The sequence below is a fragment of the Rhamphochromis longiceps genome, linkage group LG1, assembly GCF_057381845.1.
Source record: "Rhamphochromis longiceps isolate RC_006_pf linkage group LG1, R_longiceps_female_GT1.1, whole genome shotgun sequence".
Lineage (NCBI taxonomy): Eukaryota > Metazoa > Chordata > Actinopteri > Cichliformes > Cichlidae > Rhamphochromis > Rhamphochromis longiceps.
Window position 1 is genome coordinate 13923977 of NC_140557.1, and position 19030 is coordinate 13943006.

Sequence of the window (19030 nt, forward strand, 5' to 3'; positions counted from 1 at the left end):
CCATCCTGCCTCATCTACCTTTGCAAAGTCACGTATAAATGGGGTGGATGAATAATTAAGCTGCATTAGGGGCTTTATTGATGAAATAAAGACATCCCCACCTGACTCACTCCATCTTGTCATACCCTTTTTGTAAAGTACCTTTTACTTGGTTTGCAAACACTTACACACAGTTTCCTTTTTGTCTTTTTCTTGGCTGTATAATTGCTGTTGATAACCAGCAGATGTTAGTACCTTATGCCTAAGTCACACAGACCCAAGGACCTGTCAGTGATCCCCTGGGAACCACTGGTCACAAGGAAAAAGGTGTATTCCCTGACTAGTTGCAAGTGTTTGCAAAATGTCCCATCCATGGTATGAAACATATACTATTGCCTTCAGAGTGAGATCTCAACTTAAATGAACCTCAGTGAGCTGCGCAGTTTCAATGGTAGAGCTTTCATATTGTTTTAATACGTGACCGTTTATATTACTTCTGAAAAAAGTATGATTTGTTCTGTTGTATGTGCATTATGTGCTAAGAGTGGATGCTTGTTTTCATGGGTAAAGAGATTACCTTACTGCAATTTAACAACTGTGTTGCACTTCAAAACATTGACGTCAACTACCATGCCAATACAGTATTACAGAAGAACCTTAAAACATACACTTTGCCCATGGGTTTAGTGTTCGCTTCCCCTTTAATAGTTAAAGAAACATTGGGTAGCAAAGGCATGGTTAATGATGAGCAAATGCAGCCCCTAGCTAAGACCTTCAGCCCACATTCATCATGAATTCAATTTCCCCAATGCACGTACAAAGAGTATCTGGAATCATTACAACACAACTAGCAGGCATCCCCTGCTCATAAATAAGCCTGTTAATTGACCTGTCATAGCTAATTGCTGCAGGGGATATGAGACTGGTGAGTGTGTGTTTAAGAAAAAGAGTTTATCTGTACGTCTGCATACTGTACTGTGCAACAACCACCCTTTGTATTTTCCTAGGCAAAGGGGAACTCGATAAGGTGATTTATTGACATGTAAAAACTAGAGATGGACCGATCCGATATTACGTATCGGTATCGGTCCGATACTGACCTAAATTACTGGATCGGATATCGGAGAAAAATAAAAAATGTAATCCGATCCATTAAATATCACGAAAGCAGCTCACAAAACTTGCGACACGCCGTAACTCACCTCAGAACGTTAGCACGTTGGAGCAGTATGCATCACGTGATAGAGCGGCTGTGGCATGCCGGACCGGTCGGTGGTCTGGATAGCATTTGGAGCTTCGCTAGCAACCCGGCATTTCATCTCTGACAAAGTTATCCCGAGAGAAGTAAAGCAAGTGTGTAAGTCCATCTCTGAATGTTTGTAAAGCATTCCTGCGTTAAGCTTAACAAACGACTGCCTCTTCTTGCTGCTACTTCAATCATGAAACTGCTTAACGATCAGCTGATCGGCTTTTCTGTCGCAGTCCGTGTCTCTAGTTTGCTTTTGGCCCACTTTGCACCAGAAAGAGGAAACCAGCGGATAAACAACAGCAGCACGTTTAAGCTTGATAAGCTGTTGTTAGAATTTATTTAATATAACTTTCTACTCCAGGATCTTTTTCTAAGTAGCTGACGCTGGTAACTGTGCAGGGGCGGATCTAGCAAAGTTTAGCCAGGGGGGCCGATAGGGCATTAACAGGGAAAAGGGGGCACAAAGACATACTTTTCTTTCTTATTCTCATTTAAAATGTCGAGCTTTTAATAAATAATTATCTGACACCCAAAGTTTTAATTTGATGCAAAATGAATAGAAGTCAATTACTGTATATAGTGACTATTAAGTCTAATATATATACCCTAGTAAGCTATAGTACTTTTTCCTTTGGGAAGGTACCATCTGTGCAGTCTGCAATTTTGTTGAAGAAAGATGTTGAATCTATTTAATATTTCTTGAAAAATAATTGATTTCTGTGCATTTTTTTTCACACTGCATCAAATTAAGGTTGATTACGTCGATTAAGCATCATGAGGTGGAGCGTGAGGGGTGGTTCCCTATTTTTTATTTATTTATTTTTGTTGTTGTTGGGAGTTGGAACCCTATTAGTTAGGTTGCTTAATATTTATGCTAAGTACTCTTTAAAATACCAGAATAGGGAGGATGGTGTAGGTTTAAGTTTATTAGATTGATCAGTATTGCTGAACTATGAAATATTTTTTTTTGCATACAGGTATAACAGAATAGCTTTAGTGTAGTTGTTGTTTTAAACTTGAGTATGAACTTATACAAAATGCAGCAAGATATTTAAAAAACAGCTTTGTTGATTAAAAATCACTATATCGGATTCATATCGGTATCGGCAGATATCCAAATTTATGATATCGGTATCGGTATCGGACATAAAAAAGTGGTATCGTGCCATCTCTAGTAAAAACATACATGTAGATGCAGTATGCAAGGCAAAAACAATCCTAATGAGGCTGAAAGTCAGTATTTGGTATGACTACCTTGATTCTTTAATGGTGAGATGGAGGAGGCAAATCCATATTGTTCATTCGTGTTGTGCTTTTCTTTTAATCCAGGTTTGCTTTTACTGTATTTGGGACCATTGCTATACAGAGAAGCAAAGCCTTTTCAAGTCAGGTGCTTTCTACACTGAATCAAAATCTAATGGTAATTTTTCTGTGTTCATAATTAAATCATTTTTAACAAAACCACTGGCTTAAACACAGCCCAAACCATGACTGAACCTCCACCATGTTTTACATTGGCTGCAGACACTCACTGACTTGTTTTGTGTATATAATCAAGTGATACCTGTCAAGTAATTGAGTGCAGATCTTTTAACTGTTCCCATAATTAGATCTACTGTAACGGGCTAACGAGAATACTTTCACTTTACGTGATCATGTGATCCTGTTGTTTGGAAAAGGTTATCTGCTGGCCTGAGGTTAATTATCACTTTAAAAAACAGACTCAAAACAGTTTTATTCTCACAGACTTGCATTTAACTGTGTGTATGTGATTATGTGTGTGTGTTTTAACTTATATTTTACTTCTTTACAAAGCTTTTTAAAGCTTTTATCTTCTGTGTCAAGCACATTGAGTTTATGTGTAAGGAAATATGCTACATATATGCTGTACCCCTCTTGACCTCTTCACATATATTTAGTGATGATTTGAAACAACAATTTCAAATTTGAATTCATGATTCCACAAGACCTGCTGCCACTGATCTTCTGTCCAGTTCTTGAGTAATATGGCATACCTCAACTTGTAGAAGTTGAGGTATGTAGAATGTAGACAGATATATGGAAAAAGAATGTGTGATGGGGTATTGGCAGCCTGATAGCTGAAGACTGTCCTTTTTAAATTTAAAGCCATTAGTCATCAGCCCTGAGTGAAGATATCTTAAAAACAGACCAGGACAAGAATCAAGCCAGTTACTCCACTTGCCCCAACACTCCACGAGAGAGAAAGACAAGTGGAGAGAATGGGGACTAAACAGACAGAGACAGCAAAACACACATAGCAAAACTTAATTGTCATCATTTTTGCCCTCCCTTTTTCTCACCCTCCGCTGGATTTTAAACATTCTAAAATAGACACATATACACAAACTCACAAACAAACCCATGGAGTAAGAAAAACTGGAAAAATGAGTGAGAAAGGAAACATCATGTCCAGTTAGAAAGAAGGACTGAGTCATCTAGTTTGTTCTGCCACATGCCAACAGGGAAGAACTAACTGCAAGCGCAGCTGCCAAAGAGCCGAAGGGACTTCAAGGATGTGTCAACAGACAGTGCTCAAACACGGGCGCTTCTTCTGTTATGTCTTCCAGGCTATTTTCTTCCACTATTGACTGAATGTGCACAGTTACTGTAACCCAAACTTTAAACTTCCGGTGAACTTAAACAAGAAAAGATGACTGTACAGCTGAAAGCATGAAAAATTGCACCCCTTGAACTGAACTGAGAAATAGTTCGGATAATTTTCTAATCCAGTCGAACAGACTTTTAAATGGAGTTTCATTTGAGGGTAACAGTTCTTGTATAAGCAACAATCAGAGATCGGAAATCACCAGCTAGTGTAGAAGGCCTGAGGTAGTTCTCTTGCAATTGTCTTTGTACAGTAAATTGAATTGTCACCGTCCAATCAAGTGCGTGTTCCTTTACTGAAGTACTAGGTTTCCTACTGTACAATCACAAGTTAGTATGCCAGTTCTTGTCAAACTAGTGTTTTCATGAAGAGTTTTTTGCAAATGCAAGAACATTGAGTTGGTGCTCTCTCTTTGTATCAGCTGCATTACTTTCTCTTCATGGGAGAAGTTGAAAATAAACTACCTACACTGTAACTAAGAAGCACTGTTTTGTCTGTGACACACAATTCACAATCCACCAGGCTTTTAACAGGAGGATCTTGCAACTTTAATCAAGTGCAAGTGCAAGTCCAGATGTGTGACTAATGAAAAGGAATAAAAAGTGCCCTTGACCCCCACAGGTACAAAATCTGGTGTCTTAGTTATGCCCTTTGGATTCACTCGTACCTTTAGAGGTAGAAGCCACTGTTAATCAATCCAAAGTTATTTCGAGTCATCACTTTTATCATGTGATCAGACTGGTCTCTTCCAGGCAGACAATTGTCGTATTCATAGTGCAAAAATTGTGTGAATCACATGCCGGGGCCTTCGCAGTCAGATCTGAACTACAGTATGGGAGGTTTTGTACAAACGAAAATAGCAATGAAAAAGTAATGAATATCTTTTTGAAAAATGACATTTTATTCCTCATGTGGACCTCATTGTTGGATTAATTCCAAGTTATACTGAAGCTGTTATCCTTAAAAAAAAAAAAAAAAAAAAAACCCAACAGATTTGGTCTTGTATTTCTGTCCATTTGTGTACCTCTAAAACTAAGGAAGCAATATAGGAATTAAACCAACCCAGAGGCTAAAGAAATACGCTTGCAAGCAGTCCTCAACATAAATATGCCATCCATGCAGAAGGTACTATATTAGGTTGAATGCTCATTGTATAAAAAGCACAACAGAGTTAACTACAAAAGAAACAATCACATTTTTGGTTCTGGTTCATTTACTGGCTTGTATATTTGGGACCAACACATTTGCTAGCACCAAAACAGAGCCAGTCCAGTCTATACTAAAGACCTGTTTGAAATGCCAGGATGTTTTTCTTTTGTTTTGTTTCTGGAAACAAATAAATTAAGCGTCAGTATTTATAGAAATTTATTGTATTTGATCACCACTAGCTACAGATGTTTATGTCTGTTTACTTTCATTTAGAGGTCAAAGCTGTATGCATAGCTGCACATTTATGTCATTTGGACCTTTCAAATCTGTGTGAAATCTTGCTGCCAGCCGTGAGATTAGCACATTCTTGATGAAGTGAATGATTTTCTGGTTACTACGTGAATAGGCTTGCTGCTGACATTCAGCAGAAAATGAGGCCGATGTGTAATCAAAGGTCCCCATTTATCAATAATGCCCTCAGTGCTAAAATGTCAAAATCCTGTATCCACATTTATTTAAGAAATGAAAAATGCACACAAGTCATACAAAAAGCTTGGGGTTAATTTATATGTATCATATTTTTCATTGCCTTCATTAGTACTACTTTTGGCACAACTTTGTATAACTTGATATATAATAATGTCACATTATATTGATTCCATTGGGTGTACTCTCACATTGCAGAGCATGTCCACCTGCAGTGTCGAAGCCACTGAGGGGAGGACTGACTGGATATATGACCGCTAAAAGGGGTATGAATTCTTTCCCAACACACTGCACCAACCCACTCCTAAAAGCTTAAATACTGTATTTGTTTTTATGCTAGCTGAAAGTCTCTTCCAAAACAGAAGAGAAATGAGATTATTGGATATTAGTTAACTCAAACATCAATAAATATAAAGCGATAGTGATTTTGGGAAGTAGATCTCTGGGCGGTTTAAATGTCAGTCTTTAAAATATGTTGTGAAAAATTCAAGCAGTGTTTCAAGACCAACCCTTTTTGGGAATTTCCTCATTTCCATTAATTCATGGTATACAATCCCAGTGCTGGCTTTGCGCAGTGGAGAACTTTTCTCTTGGGAAAGACACAGTAGAGAGAAAATGGCTGAGGCAGAGGGACATCCCACAGATGAAAGAGATGACAAAAAATAGATTTTTTTGTGTGTTTTGTCAAAATACAGTTAGGTCTATGATTTGTTGGACAAAGACACATCTTCTGTAGTTTTGCCTTAGTACGCCACCACAGTGGATTTTAAACTAGCCAATCAATATGTGATTGAAGTGCAGACTTTCAACTTTAGTTTTAAGGGTTTTTCAAAAGATTTCGCATTAACTGTTTAGGAATTACAGCCATCTTTATACACAGTGCCCCGTGTTCAAAGGGTTAGAATTAATTGGAAAATTGACTGACACACAGTTTTGTGCACTAGGTGAGACCTGTTTTCTTGTTATTTCATGGCAAATGAAGCAAACATAATATCTGAACTGGATTCAAAGAGTTGAATTTCTACGTCGGAGCTTTTTGACAGAATTTTAAGTATGAGAGATGTCTGTGCAAGTGAGAGAGGCCATCATTTGTCTGAAAAACCAAACAAAAAAGCGAAACAGCAACAAAAAAAACCAATCAGAGAGATAATAAATAACTTTGGGAGTGGCCAAATCAAAAATCTGGTACACTATATTATTAAAAAACAACGAAATACTAAGGTCTACAATCAAGAGACATCTTTGCAAATAGAAATATAGACTGGAAAAGCCACTCACGATATTAAGCATACCACATTATCGACATGTATGGCTCCTACTGGTCACTAGGTCACTAGTGTTTATTATTGATGTGACTGCTGATTCTGTAATCACCAATCCTACGAAGCAAAGAAATCAGAAAGGCCTTACCTGAAAGGGTCCACTGGGGGTAACATCAAAGAATGCTTTCTTCCAGTCTGGGCCTTGATGACCAGATTTTGTCCACATTGCTCGGTCCACAGAGGCTATGCTTCTCACTCGCAGATAAACATTGAGAGTACCTGTGAAAAAAAATCCCATGCGCAGCCACACATCCAGACAAACACAGCCACAAACATGTACAGGAATTTAGAAACACTCAGTGTCATTGTCACTCTTGCTGGTTTTATAGTTATGGTCATTACCAAACACAGATATATTCCACTGCAAAAAATTATAATAATAATAATACTAGAGCAAAGATCAGTTTGTCTTGGAAGAATGGCCAAATATTACTCCTGAAATTTGTGAAACACACTATCATCCTGTTGAGATTTGAGTCTGTCCCCCAAAATAAAACTGACTATAATAAATATTTAAACAAGATTCCGATTTCAATAGCTAAAGGTGCCGTGACTTTTGTTGCATTTTATTACCATTGTGAGGACTGTATATTTAATATAGCAAGTCTAAAACTCTACCCTTTTGTTTTACTTGCCATGGAGAAATAATCCAAATAGTGTCCATCTCTTTTTTCCCCTCTCTCTGTCTCTTTCGGGTCTCTAAAAGTAGGTGTGAGAGAATCATTCATCTTCTTAATGATCCCCAGCCAGCTCCTAATTGGAACATTAACCAACCACGAGTCTCTTAAACAAATTTGCAAGCAGGAGGCATGCTATGCTATACTATATTTGTGTGTGTGTGTGTGTATACGTACTTATAGACTTATGCTTACACAATGGAATCAATCATTGTTTTGTGAAACTATAAGCCTATATTCTTTAAATCCTGGAAAAATCACCAGGCTGGCAGCACTAAGCATCATACTTTGTCACAGGAGATTTGTGATACTAGGGGAAGGATCCAACTGAGCAGTTAAGCAACATGTTTCAACTGTCTGTGGGCACCGAGGGAAGCAGTGTTATCGGACTGTCAATCCAGTCTTCACCTTAACCCTACATATTTTAGCACTGTGAAAATGTCAAATAAAACAAATGACGCTGTTTAATTAAACATTTCTGGCACATTTACACAGATTTAAAGATTTGTTTGGCAAGTGGCAGATGGCTGTTTTGATTCCAGTTGATAACAGGAAGGGCATCTCATTTAAAAAAAAAATCCAGACATGTGGAGGTGCTGTAGTGATCGTTGTGACAAGGGAGGAGGGGAAAGTAGCTTTAGTGGAAGCCAAATTGATAACAGCTACAGCCAGTAGCTAGTCGATATATATTGAGAACCACCAATACCTCCAGCAAACCACTAACCAAACATGACTCCAATCAAAGAACATCTTGTTCTTATTGAGTTTTTAGATTCTGTGTGAATTACATAAAATAATATGCCATATTTAGTTGCTTTTGAAAGCCATGATTCTTTTGCTGCCTTTGAATCAGTAAAGCTGTTTTCCCATGGTTGTGATCATTATAAGGAAAGTCTAGTCTCCGCTAGAGATGAGCAGTAACGCGTTACCAATTACTATTTTCAAGTAACGAGTAAAGTAAGGGATTACTATTGCAAAAAAGTAATGAAATTACTGTTACTTTCCCCATACTTTGCCTTACTGCATTACTAAACCGTGATTTTGTTTGTGAGAGTGTCTCATGACAATGACGTACGAGTGTGCGACGTCTGTGGCAGCAACAGACGTGCGTAGTAGATCAACAATGGATAATATAGAGTGTGAGAGAGAGTACGACCATGCAGCATTTAAAGCTTGGAAGTCCTGACATTACTTTAGTCCGTGAAAAGTGGCAAAAACATTAGCGCCCACTGTACACTCTGCACGGGAAGGAAACTTCGTTCTACAGTGAAAAATTAAAATTAAAATCTGAGCAAGCACCTAACAAGCTGCCACAGGAATGTGAAATTCACAGAGAAACCCCTGGATCCCCCTACTGACATGACCACTGCAGCACCGGGCAAATCTCCACCCACTCCTGCTAAACAGGTGAAAATAGACTTAAGAGTGACAGGGCTTTGTGCTGCTGAATCTTTGATTTTATTTATGTTTTGATGTGTTTTACTTGCATCTATTTGAAAGAGTGAGTGTAAACACAAAAAAAGTATTTTATTTTATATGCTGATATATGCACAAAAAAGGTTTAAATGTTAAACTAATTTCTTCAAGTCAAAGACTGTTGCATAATTAAATTTTTGCTTGATGCAATTTGCATAAAGTTAAAAGATTAAAACCAATAAAAAAATTTTTAAAAAGAGACTTTTTCATTTGATTCAATTGTATATGATGGATTATGCAGAAAAAAATGGGATTAGGCTGAAAGGTCTGTTGCTTTATTACATATTCAGGTTGTGTATCATGTTTTTAAAAAGTGACTCAGTAATAAGTAAGTAATTACTTTTAAAAATAACCAATCAGTAAAGTAATGGCATTACTTTCTTGGAGAAATAATCAGTAATTAGTAACTAAATACTATTTTCAAGTAACTTGACCAACACAGTTCTCCACAGTGAAAATGCAAACGTAAAACAGATTTTACCTTTTTTATGTAACTGTGGGAAAAAGAATAAGATCACATATACCAAAATGTCTAAAATCATTTTTTTAACACTGAGTATATTTTGCATGGTTTTGTAAAGTCTGGATCTCAGTAAAAATAATGATCTGATAGCGTTGGAACAGCTATATTACTACATTAAAAACATTACAGGTTACTTGCTCTTCTATGAGGTGAAATCTAACAGATAGGTTTTTCAGTGTTCTACAAGGTTTTCCAACTGGAACTTAAATTTCATTTTCAAGAAGTGAACAAACATTAAATGTTAGAAAATATTTACCTCCCAAAGTTCAAAAAAGCAGCATTTCTGCAAGCAAGACCTAATCTTGATGTATAGTATTACCTTTTAACCCAATCTCTTAATGTAACACTACATTAACACTACTCATAGTTCCTTTCTTCTCTCTTTCTCCTCTTACCACCATCACCACCTACACACACACACAGCCAAACGAGTGTTTGCGGACTCTGATAAGCAGTCTATTGATTGGACTGAGGTAAGACAGTATATGCTGGTGAGAGTGTCAGGCAAGCAGAGGAGAAGGCACAGCTCTATCAAGGCTACTTGTCTGTGGAATCATGATTGGGGAAGACAGAGCAGAGATACACAGACCCACACACAGACGGGCATGCACTGCGATACTTGAAATCAAATGAGTTGTTTTTGTTTTGATATCTGAAAGGCCTACATTGGGTTCTCATCTCCCCCCATCCCTCATCTCATCCTAAATAAGGCTCATGGCCTGTCTGGTATGCTTCTGCTGCTGGTTTGCTTTGAAAGCAATGCTGAAGAGTCCAGAGTAAACTGAAGCTTGTAGCCTCTGTCACCAAAGGGCAATACTATTCAGTGTTTTTAGTAAATGCCTGAATCCTTTTTTAAATCTTTGCCATGCAGAGGCTGGTTCTGATGCTTTCCTGAAGATAGGGACCTAAACCTATCAAGTGAGAGACAGACATAAAAAGCATCTAGAAAACCTGTGTATAATTAAAAAGAAAGTTGTTTGTGCAAAATACTATGCTAACATTTATATCGCCAAAGTGATTTAAAGTGTAATAAAACTGTTTTTCAAACAGCATACAGGAACTAATTGTCTTCAATCACTCTGGAGTGAAAATAATCCAGTAATTCCAAGTAAGCTTGCCAATGGCATTGCAAACCTGAGCCATAAAAAATACTACCCAATGCCAAACAGAACTAATTAAATGTTGTTTATTGTTGCTGCCAGCAAGCCCACAGATAAACATATTAAGGTGAAAAGAAAAACACATCACCTGGGGAGGTCTTTATTTGTGCTGCCCTATTGCAAACCTGCAATCCAAAGTGAGGAAAGGGCATTATTCTTTCTGCCCTCATTTTATTTTGCAAAATCTTTGAAAGGTGCCTTTACCTCTTTTAAACTCTCAAACTCTTAGGATTGCAAACAAGCAAACTATATGTGGGCTAGAAAAGAGCAGCATTTCAACATCTTGTCTGAAAATTGTGTGGCGTCAAAGTGCCCAAATGCTTTCAATATATACAACCTTTTAACACTTTTAGCACACTATGTATCAAGTACATTAAAACTGGCTAGCACTACAGCATGCTCTCACTATTTCTGGACATCAACAGGCTCTCTAAGGCTCTCTATTTTCTGTGCTTAATTTTTCTCAGTATTTTTCTTACCATTCACTTTGGTCTCAGTCTCATCATTAACCATCTCCCTTTTTCAAAAGGTTGGCCAGCCCTCATCCTCCCCTCACTTGTCTTGTCTCATCTCTCACTGACCCCCTGTCTTATCCTCATCTAGTCTCTTTCCATCATTAAGAGGCACACTGTGTCTCCCTAGCAAAACTGTTAGCTCTGCCAAGGTAAGGCAATTAAAGCAACAACAAATTGGACAGACTGGGACGAACAGCACTGGAAATTGAGAGAGGGCTTGCAGCGGTGGTAACACAATGTGCTAATCATATGCAAACATAGTGCAACTGATGTTTCACTGTCTCATTACAAAACATCGAAAATACCTTTGACCAAACTACCCAATAAGAAATGAAGTGCTCCAGTATCTCTTATAAATCTGCCACCTATAAACAGCCATTACATATTATAGTAACAGTCAGGCCACCTCTATTTTAAGCAGAGACATTTTGAGTAGTAGCCATTTTTTGGCTCATTCTTTCTGATCTATTAAGGTTTCTCTCTTTACTGCAAAAGCCTGAATAACCTGACGGAAACATTTCTACTCTATTGTTAGCATGCCATTGAAATATTTGTGCGTGCAAAGCTATTTCTCTGTGGTAGATGTGCCCAAATCTTTGTCTTAATAAACTGCCTCTCATTTCTGAACTTGAATATGCTTAATTATTACATTATCACACTTGGTTACACACACACACACACACAATACACTGTGCCCTTTTAAACCAAACACATCCTAAGGAGACAGGGAGGTCAGCAGGTAACAAATGCTAGATTAAAGCATGTATGCTTGGGCTATGGACACATAAATCAATATTGTGTGTGTGTGTTTGTGGATAAATGTAGGTGTGCCTCTATGTATTTGCTAGGTTTGCCATTTTCCCCCTTTTTTAAAAGAACACATTCGCACGTGCGTGCATGTGTGTGTCTTTGTGTGTGCACAAAAGTGTAAGAGTGTGCATGCAGGTGTGTAGGGCTCCTAGATGTATGCATTCTAGCTGTGTGACAGAGCATATTATGATGAACAACTCGCCCAAGTGACTGATTGTGTCTCGCCACTGCCATAAATCACACACCCACTGCCCCCTTCAACCACCTCTAAACACACAAAACACACACACACACACAAACTGAGACCCAAGAAGCCACATACAAACAGAACTTTTGTAGCATCCTACATCCCACCCTCGTCCCGGTCTTTCCATTCCACCTCTCACCCACATATACACACGCACTCACGTACACACTCTCTCACACAGACCTACAATTTTCTGTCTGACACGCTCTGCAAGCAAGGTTCAAGCATAGGGTTCAGCTTTTGACAGAGGCAAGAGCGATATGAGAACCCCGATAGCAGAGAGCACCAGTACACTGTTCCCTGTATACCCATGTGCGCCATTGTGCTCTCATATGAGAGGAGATAATAATGTTTGTGTATGTGTATATGTTTGTGCGAGCATTATTCTTCTTTCTGCGACTTACCAATGTGTTTGCCCTTCATGTGATAGTAGAAGGAGACGCAGTATGGGACTCTTCCTTTGGGGCCCTTGCTTGAGGTAATATTAAAAAGTGGCGATAGAAGAAGAGCCTTGTCACCCTGAGTACGTGGGCGTGATGCTTCAATATACATGTAGTAGCCTAGAGTCAACAAAAAAGATAAAGAGTAGAAATATTAATAATAATAATAAAAGGCTAATAAAACCCTCTAATGTAAATTATAGACTGTAGGTATTGGGATAACAACACATTTTTGGGAGGTTTGTGGTAACATAATGGGTCATAAGCTACTGCCAAGTTTCTGCTTTATTTTCTATGTGATAAAAATATCTTAACACATTTAATCACATGTTCCACAAGTAAATTAGACAAACTGAGGAAAAACAATCTAATTTTTTTCTTGGTCTTCCAAGTTGTTTGACATTTCATACACCTCCTCAAGTCCTAATGTTAACTTCAAACTCTAAATCAGCTTTGAGAGTTGAACATTTTAATGCATGAAATGATGTCAGAATAAAATATCTTCCACAGCAGTCCTTTATACAGGGAGTGCAGAATTATTAGGCAAATGAGTATTTTGTCCACATCATCCTCTTCATGCATGTTGTCTTACTCCAAGCTGTATAGGCTTGAAAGCCTACTACCAATTAAGCATATTAGGTGATGTGCATCTCTGTAATGAGAAGGGGTGTGGTCTAATGACATCAACACGCTATATCAGGTGTGCATAATTATTAGGCAACGTCCTTTCCTTTGGCAAAATGGGTCAAAAGAAGGACTTGACAGGCTCAGAAAAGTCAAAAATAGTGAGATATCTTGCAGAGGGATGCAGCAGTCTCAAAATTGCAAAGCTTCTGAAGCGTGATCATTGAACAATCAAGCGTTTCATTCAAATTAGTCAACAGGGTCGCAAGAAGCGTGTGGAAAAACCAAGGCGCCAAATAACTGCCCATGAACTGAGAAAAGTCAAGCGTGCAGCTGCCAAGATGCCACTTGCCACCAGTTTGGCCATATTTCAGAGCTGCAACATCACTGGAGTGCCCAAAAGCACAAGGTGTGCAATACTCGGAGACATGGCCAAGGTAAGAAAGGCTGAAAGACGACCACCACTGAACAAGACACACAAGCTGAAACGTCAAGACTGGGCCAAGAAATATCTCAAGACTGGTTTTTCTAAGGTTTTATGGACTGATGAAATGAGAGTGAGTCTTGATGGGCCAGATGGATGGGCCCGTGGCTGGATTGGTAAAGGGCAGAGAGCTCCAGTCCGACTCAGACGCCAGCAAGGTGGAGGTGGAGTACTGGTTTGGGCTGGTATCATCAAAGATGAGCTTGTGGGGCCTTTTCGGGTTGAGGATGGAGTCAAGCTCAACTCCCAGTCCTACTGCCAGTTTCTGGAAGACACCTTCTTCAAGCAGTGGTACAGGAAGAAGTCTGCATCCTTCAAGAAAAACATGATTTTCATGCAGGACAATGCTCCATCACACGCGTCCAAGTACTCCACAGCGTGGCTGGCAAGAAAGGGTATAAAAGAAGAAAAACTAATGACATGGCCTCCTTGTTCACCTGATCTGAACCCCATTGAGAACCTGTGGTCCATCATCAAATGTGAGATTTACAAGGAGGGAAAACAGTACACCTCTCTGAACAGTGTCTGGGAGGCTGTGGTTGCTGCTGCACGCAATGTTGATGGTGAACAGATCAAAACACTGACAGAATCCATGGATGGCAGGCTTTTGAGTGTCCTTGCAAAGAAAGGTGGCTATATTGGTCGCTGATTTGTTTTTGTTTTGTTTTTGAATGTCAGAAATGTATATTTGTGAATGTGGAGATGTTATATTGGTTTCACTGGTAAAAATAAATAATTGAAATGGGTATATATTTGTTTTTTGTTAAGTTGCCTAATAATTATGCACAGTAATAGTCACCTGCACACACAGATATCCCCCTAAAATAGCTAAAACTAAAAACAAACTACAAACTACTTCCAAAAACATTCAGCTTTGATATTAATGAGTTTTTTGGGTTCATTGAGAACATGGTTGTTGTTCAATAATAAAATTATTCCTCAAAAATACAACTTGCCTAATAATTCTGCACTCCCTGTATGTTAATGTAGAACTACTCACTCTAAAGTTGAGACCTGACACTAATGTATTATCCCATATTTTATTTATAATTGCCGTGAAACACAACAGTGCGTGTACAACAACAACAACAGCAAAAAAGCACATTGTCTGAAGATGAATGATCTTGACTGTACATACACATTTGTTTTGTTTCTGTGCCTTTGAATTTACACTTCCACATTACATTTGTATTTCAGTTTAGATGAGTCATAGTTTTCTCACCCTCCTTTGTTCCACTGCGGTCAGTGTCTGGCCCAGTGTTCGCAGACCGCTTGGGATTCTGCGTCAGGTGATTTTGTCTCGTCCAGTCAAAGATATCACTCCGGTCTTGAGAGAAGCCACATATGCGCTCATCTTCAAAGCCACACACATGGTCTGAGGTGTGTGTGTTGTTACAAAAAAAAGAAGATAGAAAAACACATTAAATCACTGACATGTCAAGTGGGTGACATTACAAACTGTAGATGACATACAAGGCTGTTTCTTTTTTTTTTTTTCACCCACCTTCCCCAGGAAACAAATGGCAACATCTATAAAGGTCTATAATGACCTCTGCAATGTGCACTTCAAACCAGACAGCTAGGCAATTACTGACAAAGTGATAGGCACCACGTAGGAGGCACTGGTATACATATTATGTATAATTGAAAGTATGACTCTTACATTCTCAGACTAAAACTGTGTAAAACGATTAAAAAAAGGAAATTAAAAATACCTGGAATAATGAATTGCACTAAAGTAGGCATTAGATTCAAGTCTTCTCCTTTGTATTGACTGTGCAATTCAGTGAAAAAATGCTCACCTGATATTGTATAACACTACTACTCATCATGAAAATAAAAGCAGTATTAAATATTTAGTCATCCAGACATATGGCAATTACAAATGTTGTAAAATTTGTGGCTGTTCATCTAATTCTGTAGTTTTAAATAGCAGTGAGAGTCAAATACAATGTGCCAGTTTGGAAACTTAAAGGCTAAAGACAGGTTCTAGCAAAGTTCGTTGAATATGCAAAGTTCATATTGTTAGTGTACTAACGACTGCTTTGATTTATGTTTAAAATCAAACCAACAAAACAAGAAAACACTGGCATGTAGGGAATATACCATAATACTGACTCATTTTCAAAATAAAACTGCAGACGGGTGGTACAAGTGTATATGCCTCTGCTCTTATACACTCTGTTGGGAGTGCTATGGTTCACCACACATTCATGGTACAGTTTGACATGCCTCAAACTGACCTTGTAAAGTGCAAGACAGATTGAGACCAAGATTTCATTAAATCTATCTTGAATTGTGTGATATGAAAAAAACAAATGTTGTTGGACCAAAACACATTGTTGGAGCTTCACCTCAGCACACCTACACAGTTAATGTTAAATCAATCAACCAATATGTGATTGAAGTGCAGACATTCAGCTTTAATTCAAGTGGTTTTACAAAAAAAAAAAACAAAAAAAAAAAAAACTAACAGGATTGTTTTTAATGCTTGGACGAAAATCCTTTCCTTTTCTCCCACAAGATGCTCTGCTAGGCCTTTACTGTAGCCACCTTCAGTTGCTTCTTGATTGTCGGTCATTCTGAATTCAATTTTGTATTTAATAATGAAGAAGTATGCTCTATTGGGTCCATCACGTGACTGCCCAATTTCTTTGCCTTGAGAAAGTAGTTTTCACATTATGCTTTGGGTCATTATCCATTTGCACTGAAGCATTATCGGGTCAGTTCTGCAGCATTTCGCTGAATCTGAGCAGAGAATATAGCCCTGCACACTTAAGAATTCATTCTGCTCCTTTTGTCAGCAGTCACATCATCAATAAAGACTAGAGATGGACCGATCCGATATTACGTATCGGTATCGGTCCGATACTGACCTAAATTACTGGATCGGATATCGGAGAAAAATAAAAAATGTAATCCGATCCATTAAATATCACGAAAGCAGCTCACAAAACTTGCAACACGCCGTAACTCACCTCAGAACGTTAGCACGTCGGAGCAGTATGCATCACGTGATAGAGCGGCTGTGGCATGCGGGACCTGTCGGTGGTCTGGATAGCATTTGGAGCTTTGCTAGCAACCCGGCATTTCATCTCCGACAAAGTTATCCCGAGAGAAGTAAAGCAAGTGTGTAAGTCCATCTCTGAATGTTTGTAAAGCATTCCTGCGTTAAGCTTAACAAGCGACTGCCTCTTCTTGCTGCTACTTCAATCATGAAACTGCTTAACGCTTTTCTGTCGCGAGTCCGTCTCTCTGGTTTGGCCCACTTTGCACCAGAAAGAGGAAACCAGCGGCTGAACAACAGAAGCACGTTTAAGCTTGATCAGCTGTTGTTAGAATGTATTTAATATTACTTTCTACTCGAGGATCTTTTTCTACATAGCTGAAGCTGGTAACTGTGCAGGGGCGGATCTAGCAAAGTTTAGCCAGGGGGGCCGATAGGGCATTAACAGGGAAAAGGGGGCACAAAGACATACTTTTCTTTCTTATTCTCATTTAAAATGTCTAGCTTTTAATAAATAATTATCTGACACCCAAATTTTTAATTTGATGTAAAATGAATAGAAGTCAATTACTGTATATAGGACTATTAAGTCTAATATATATACCCTAGTAAGCTATAGTACTTTTTCCTTTGGGAAGGTACCATCTGTGCAGTCTGCAATTTTGTTGAAGAAAGATGTTGAATCTATTTAATATTTCTTGAAAAATAATTGATTTCTGTGCATTTTTTTTCACACTTCATCAAATTAAGGTTGATTATGTCGATTAAGCATCATGAGGTGGAGCGTGAGGGGTGGTTCCCTATTTTTTATTTATTTATTTTTTGTTGTTGCTGGGAGTTGGAACCCTATTAGTTAGGTTGCTTAATATATATGCTAAGTACTCTTTAAAATACCAGAATAGGGAGGATGGTGTAGGTTTAAGTTTATTAGATTGATCAGTATTGCTGAACTATGAAATAATTTTTTTTGCATACAGGTATAACAGAATAGCTTTAGTGTAGTTGTTGTTTTAAACTTGAGTATGAACTTATACAAAATGCAGCAAGATATTTAAAAAACAGTTTTGTTGATTAAAAAACACTATATCGGATTCATATCGGTATCGGCAGATAACCAAATTTATGATATCGGTATCGGACATAAAAAAGTGGTATCGTGCCATCTCTAATAAAGACTAGTGTCCTGGTTCCACTGGCAGCCATACATGCCCTAACCTATGTCCGCTGCCTCCAACATGTTTGATGGATACTGTGGTATGCTTCTGATCATGAGTCGTTTTTCTCCTTTTCCATACTTTTCTCTTCACCATCCTTCTGGTACAAATTTGTAATTAGTCCAAAGAATTTTTTTTCCCCGGCAGGCTCTTTTATGTGTTTTCCTTGTTGTAAACCATCTTATTTCCACTCCTGAAAATGTCTCTGATTTATAAACCTTGACAATAATATGTGTAACTCTTGAAAGTGTTCTTGAGTTGGTTGAATGTTTTTTAAGTTATTTTTTAACCATAAAAAATTCTGTCATCACACTTTGGAACTGTCTTCTGTGGTCTTTCAGGCTTTTTGCTTTTGCTGAGCTGGTACCACAATCTGGTACAATCTTGAAAAGAACGTACCAGATTGTGATATTGGCTACTCCAATAAAGTTAATTTTTACTATGCCTCTAATAGATTTATTTTGCTTTATGTTTTGTTTTGTTTTTTTAGCCAAATGATTCCATCCCTCACATGTGCTCTCTTTGGGTCTTATAATTAAAATGACTGTAAAAAGCTCTAAAATACAAATTAAATATTTGATTAAAGTCAAATATGATGTGTCCTTTATTAAAAACGACCATAACACTACGTGTCAGTCAACTGTTGAATTAAAGCTGCTACAGAGTTATGCAATTTCATTTTGACTGTTTTGTTTTTATTTCAGTTTTGATTCAGTAGATTCATTTCGTTTTAGTCATTTTAATTATTACTGAATGGAGCCTGCATATGTCAGAGGCAAAGATTTTGAAAAATCAGCACAGCTATTGTAATAAAAAGCAGCACTTTTTGAAAGCAGTTGATTCGCAGTCTTTTTGACATCCAAAATCTCAGTAAACGCACCCATCACAGCCTCATGTGGTAAGTTGTAATATCATTTTTACCAAACTAGCAGATTCTAAAACTGAGGCTATTTCCTCTGTATTTTCATTTTATTTTTGGTAGTTTTTTCACAAAATCATTTCCGCCAGCTTTAATTTTCTTAATAAGTTTTTATTTTATTTA

General features: G+C 37.9%; 1 protein-coding gene across 2 annotated transcripts in view; it reads right to left on the reverse strand.

The window, feature by feature from the left end:
* mdga1 (MAM domain containing glycosylphosphatidylinositol anchor 1) overlaps nucleotides 1-19030 on the reverse strand; it is a 204209-nt gene that overhangs the window by 29204 nt on the left and 155975 nt on the right. For both annotated transcript variants that reach the window (XM_085391380.1, XM_085391300.1), the window contains exons 14-16: nucleotides 14990-15142; nucleotides 12624-12779; nucleotides 6900-7030 (exon numbers count right to left, since the gene is read on the reverse strand). In XM_085391380.1, coding sequence (XP_085247506.1) covers nucleotides 6900-7030; nucleotides 12624-12779; nucleotides 14990-15142 — 440 coding nt within the window. The remainder of the gene's footprint in view (nucleotides 1-6899; nucleotides 7031-12623; nucleotides 12780-14989; nucleotides 15143-19030) is intronic.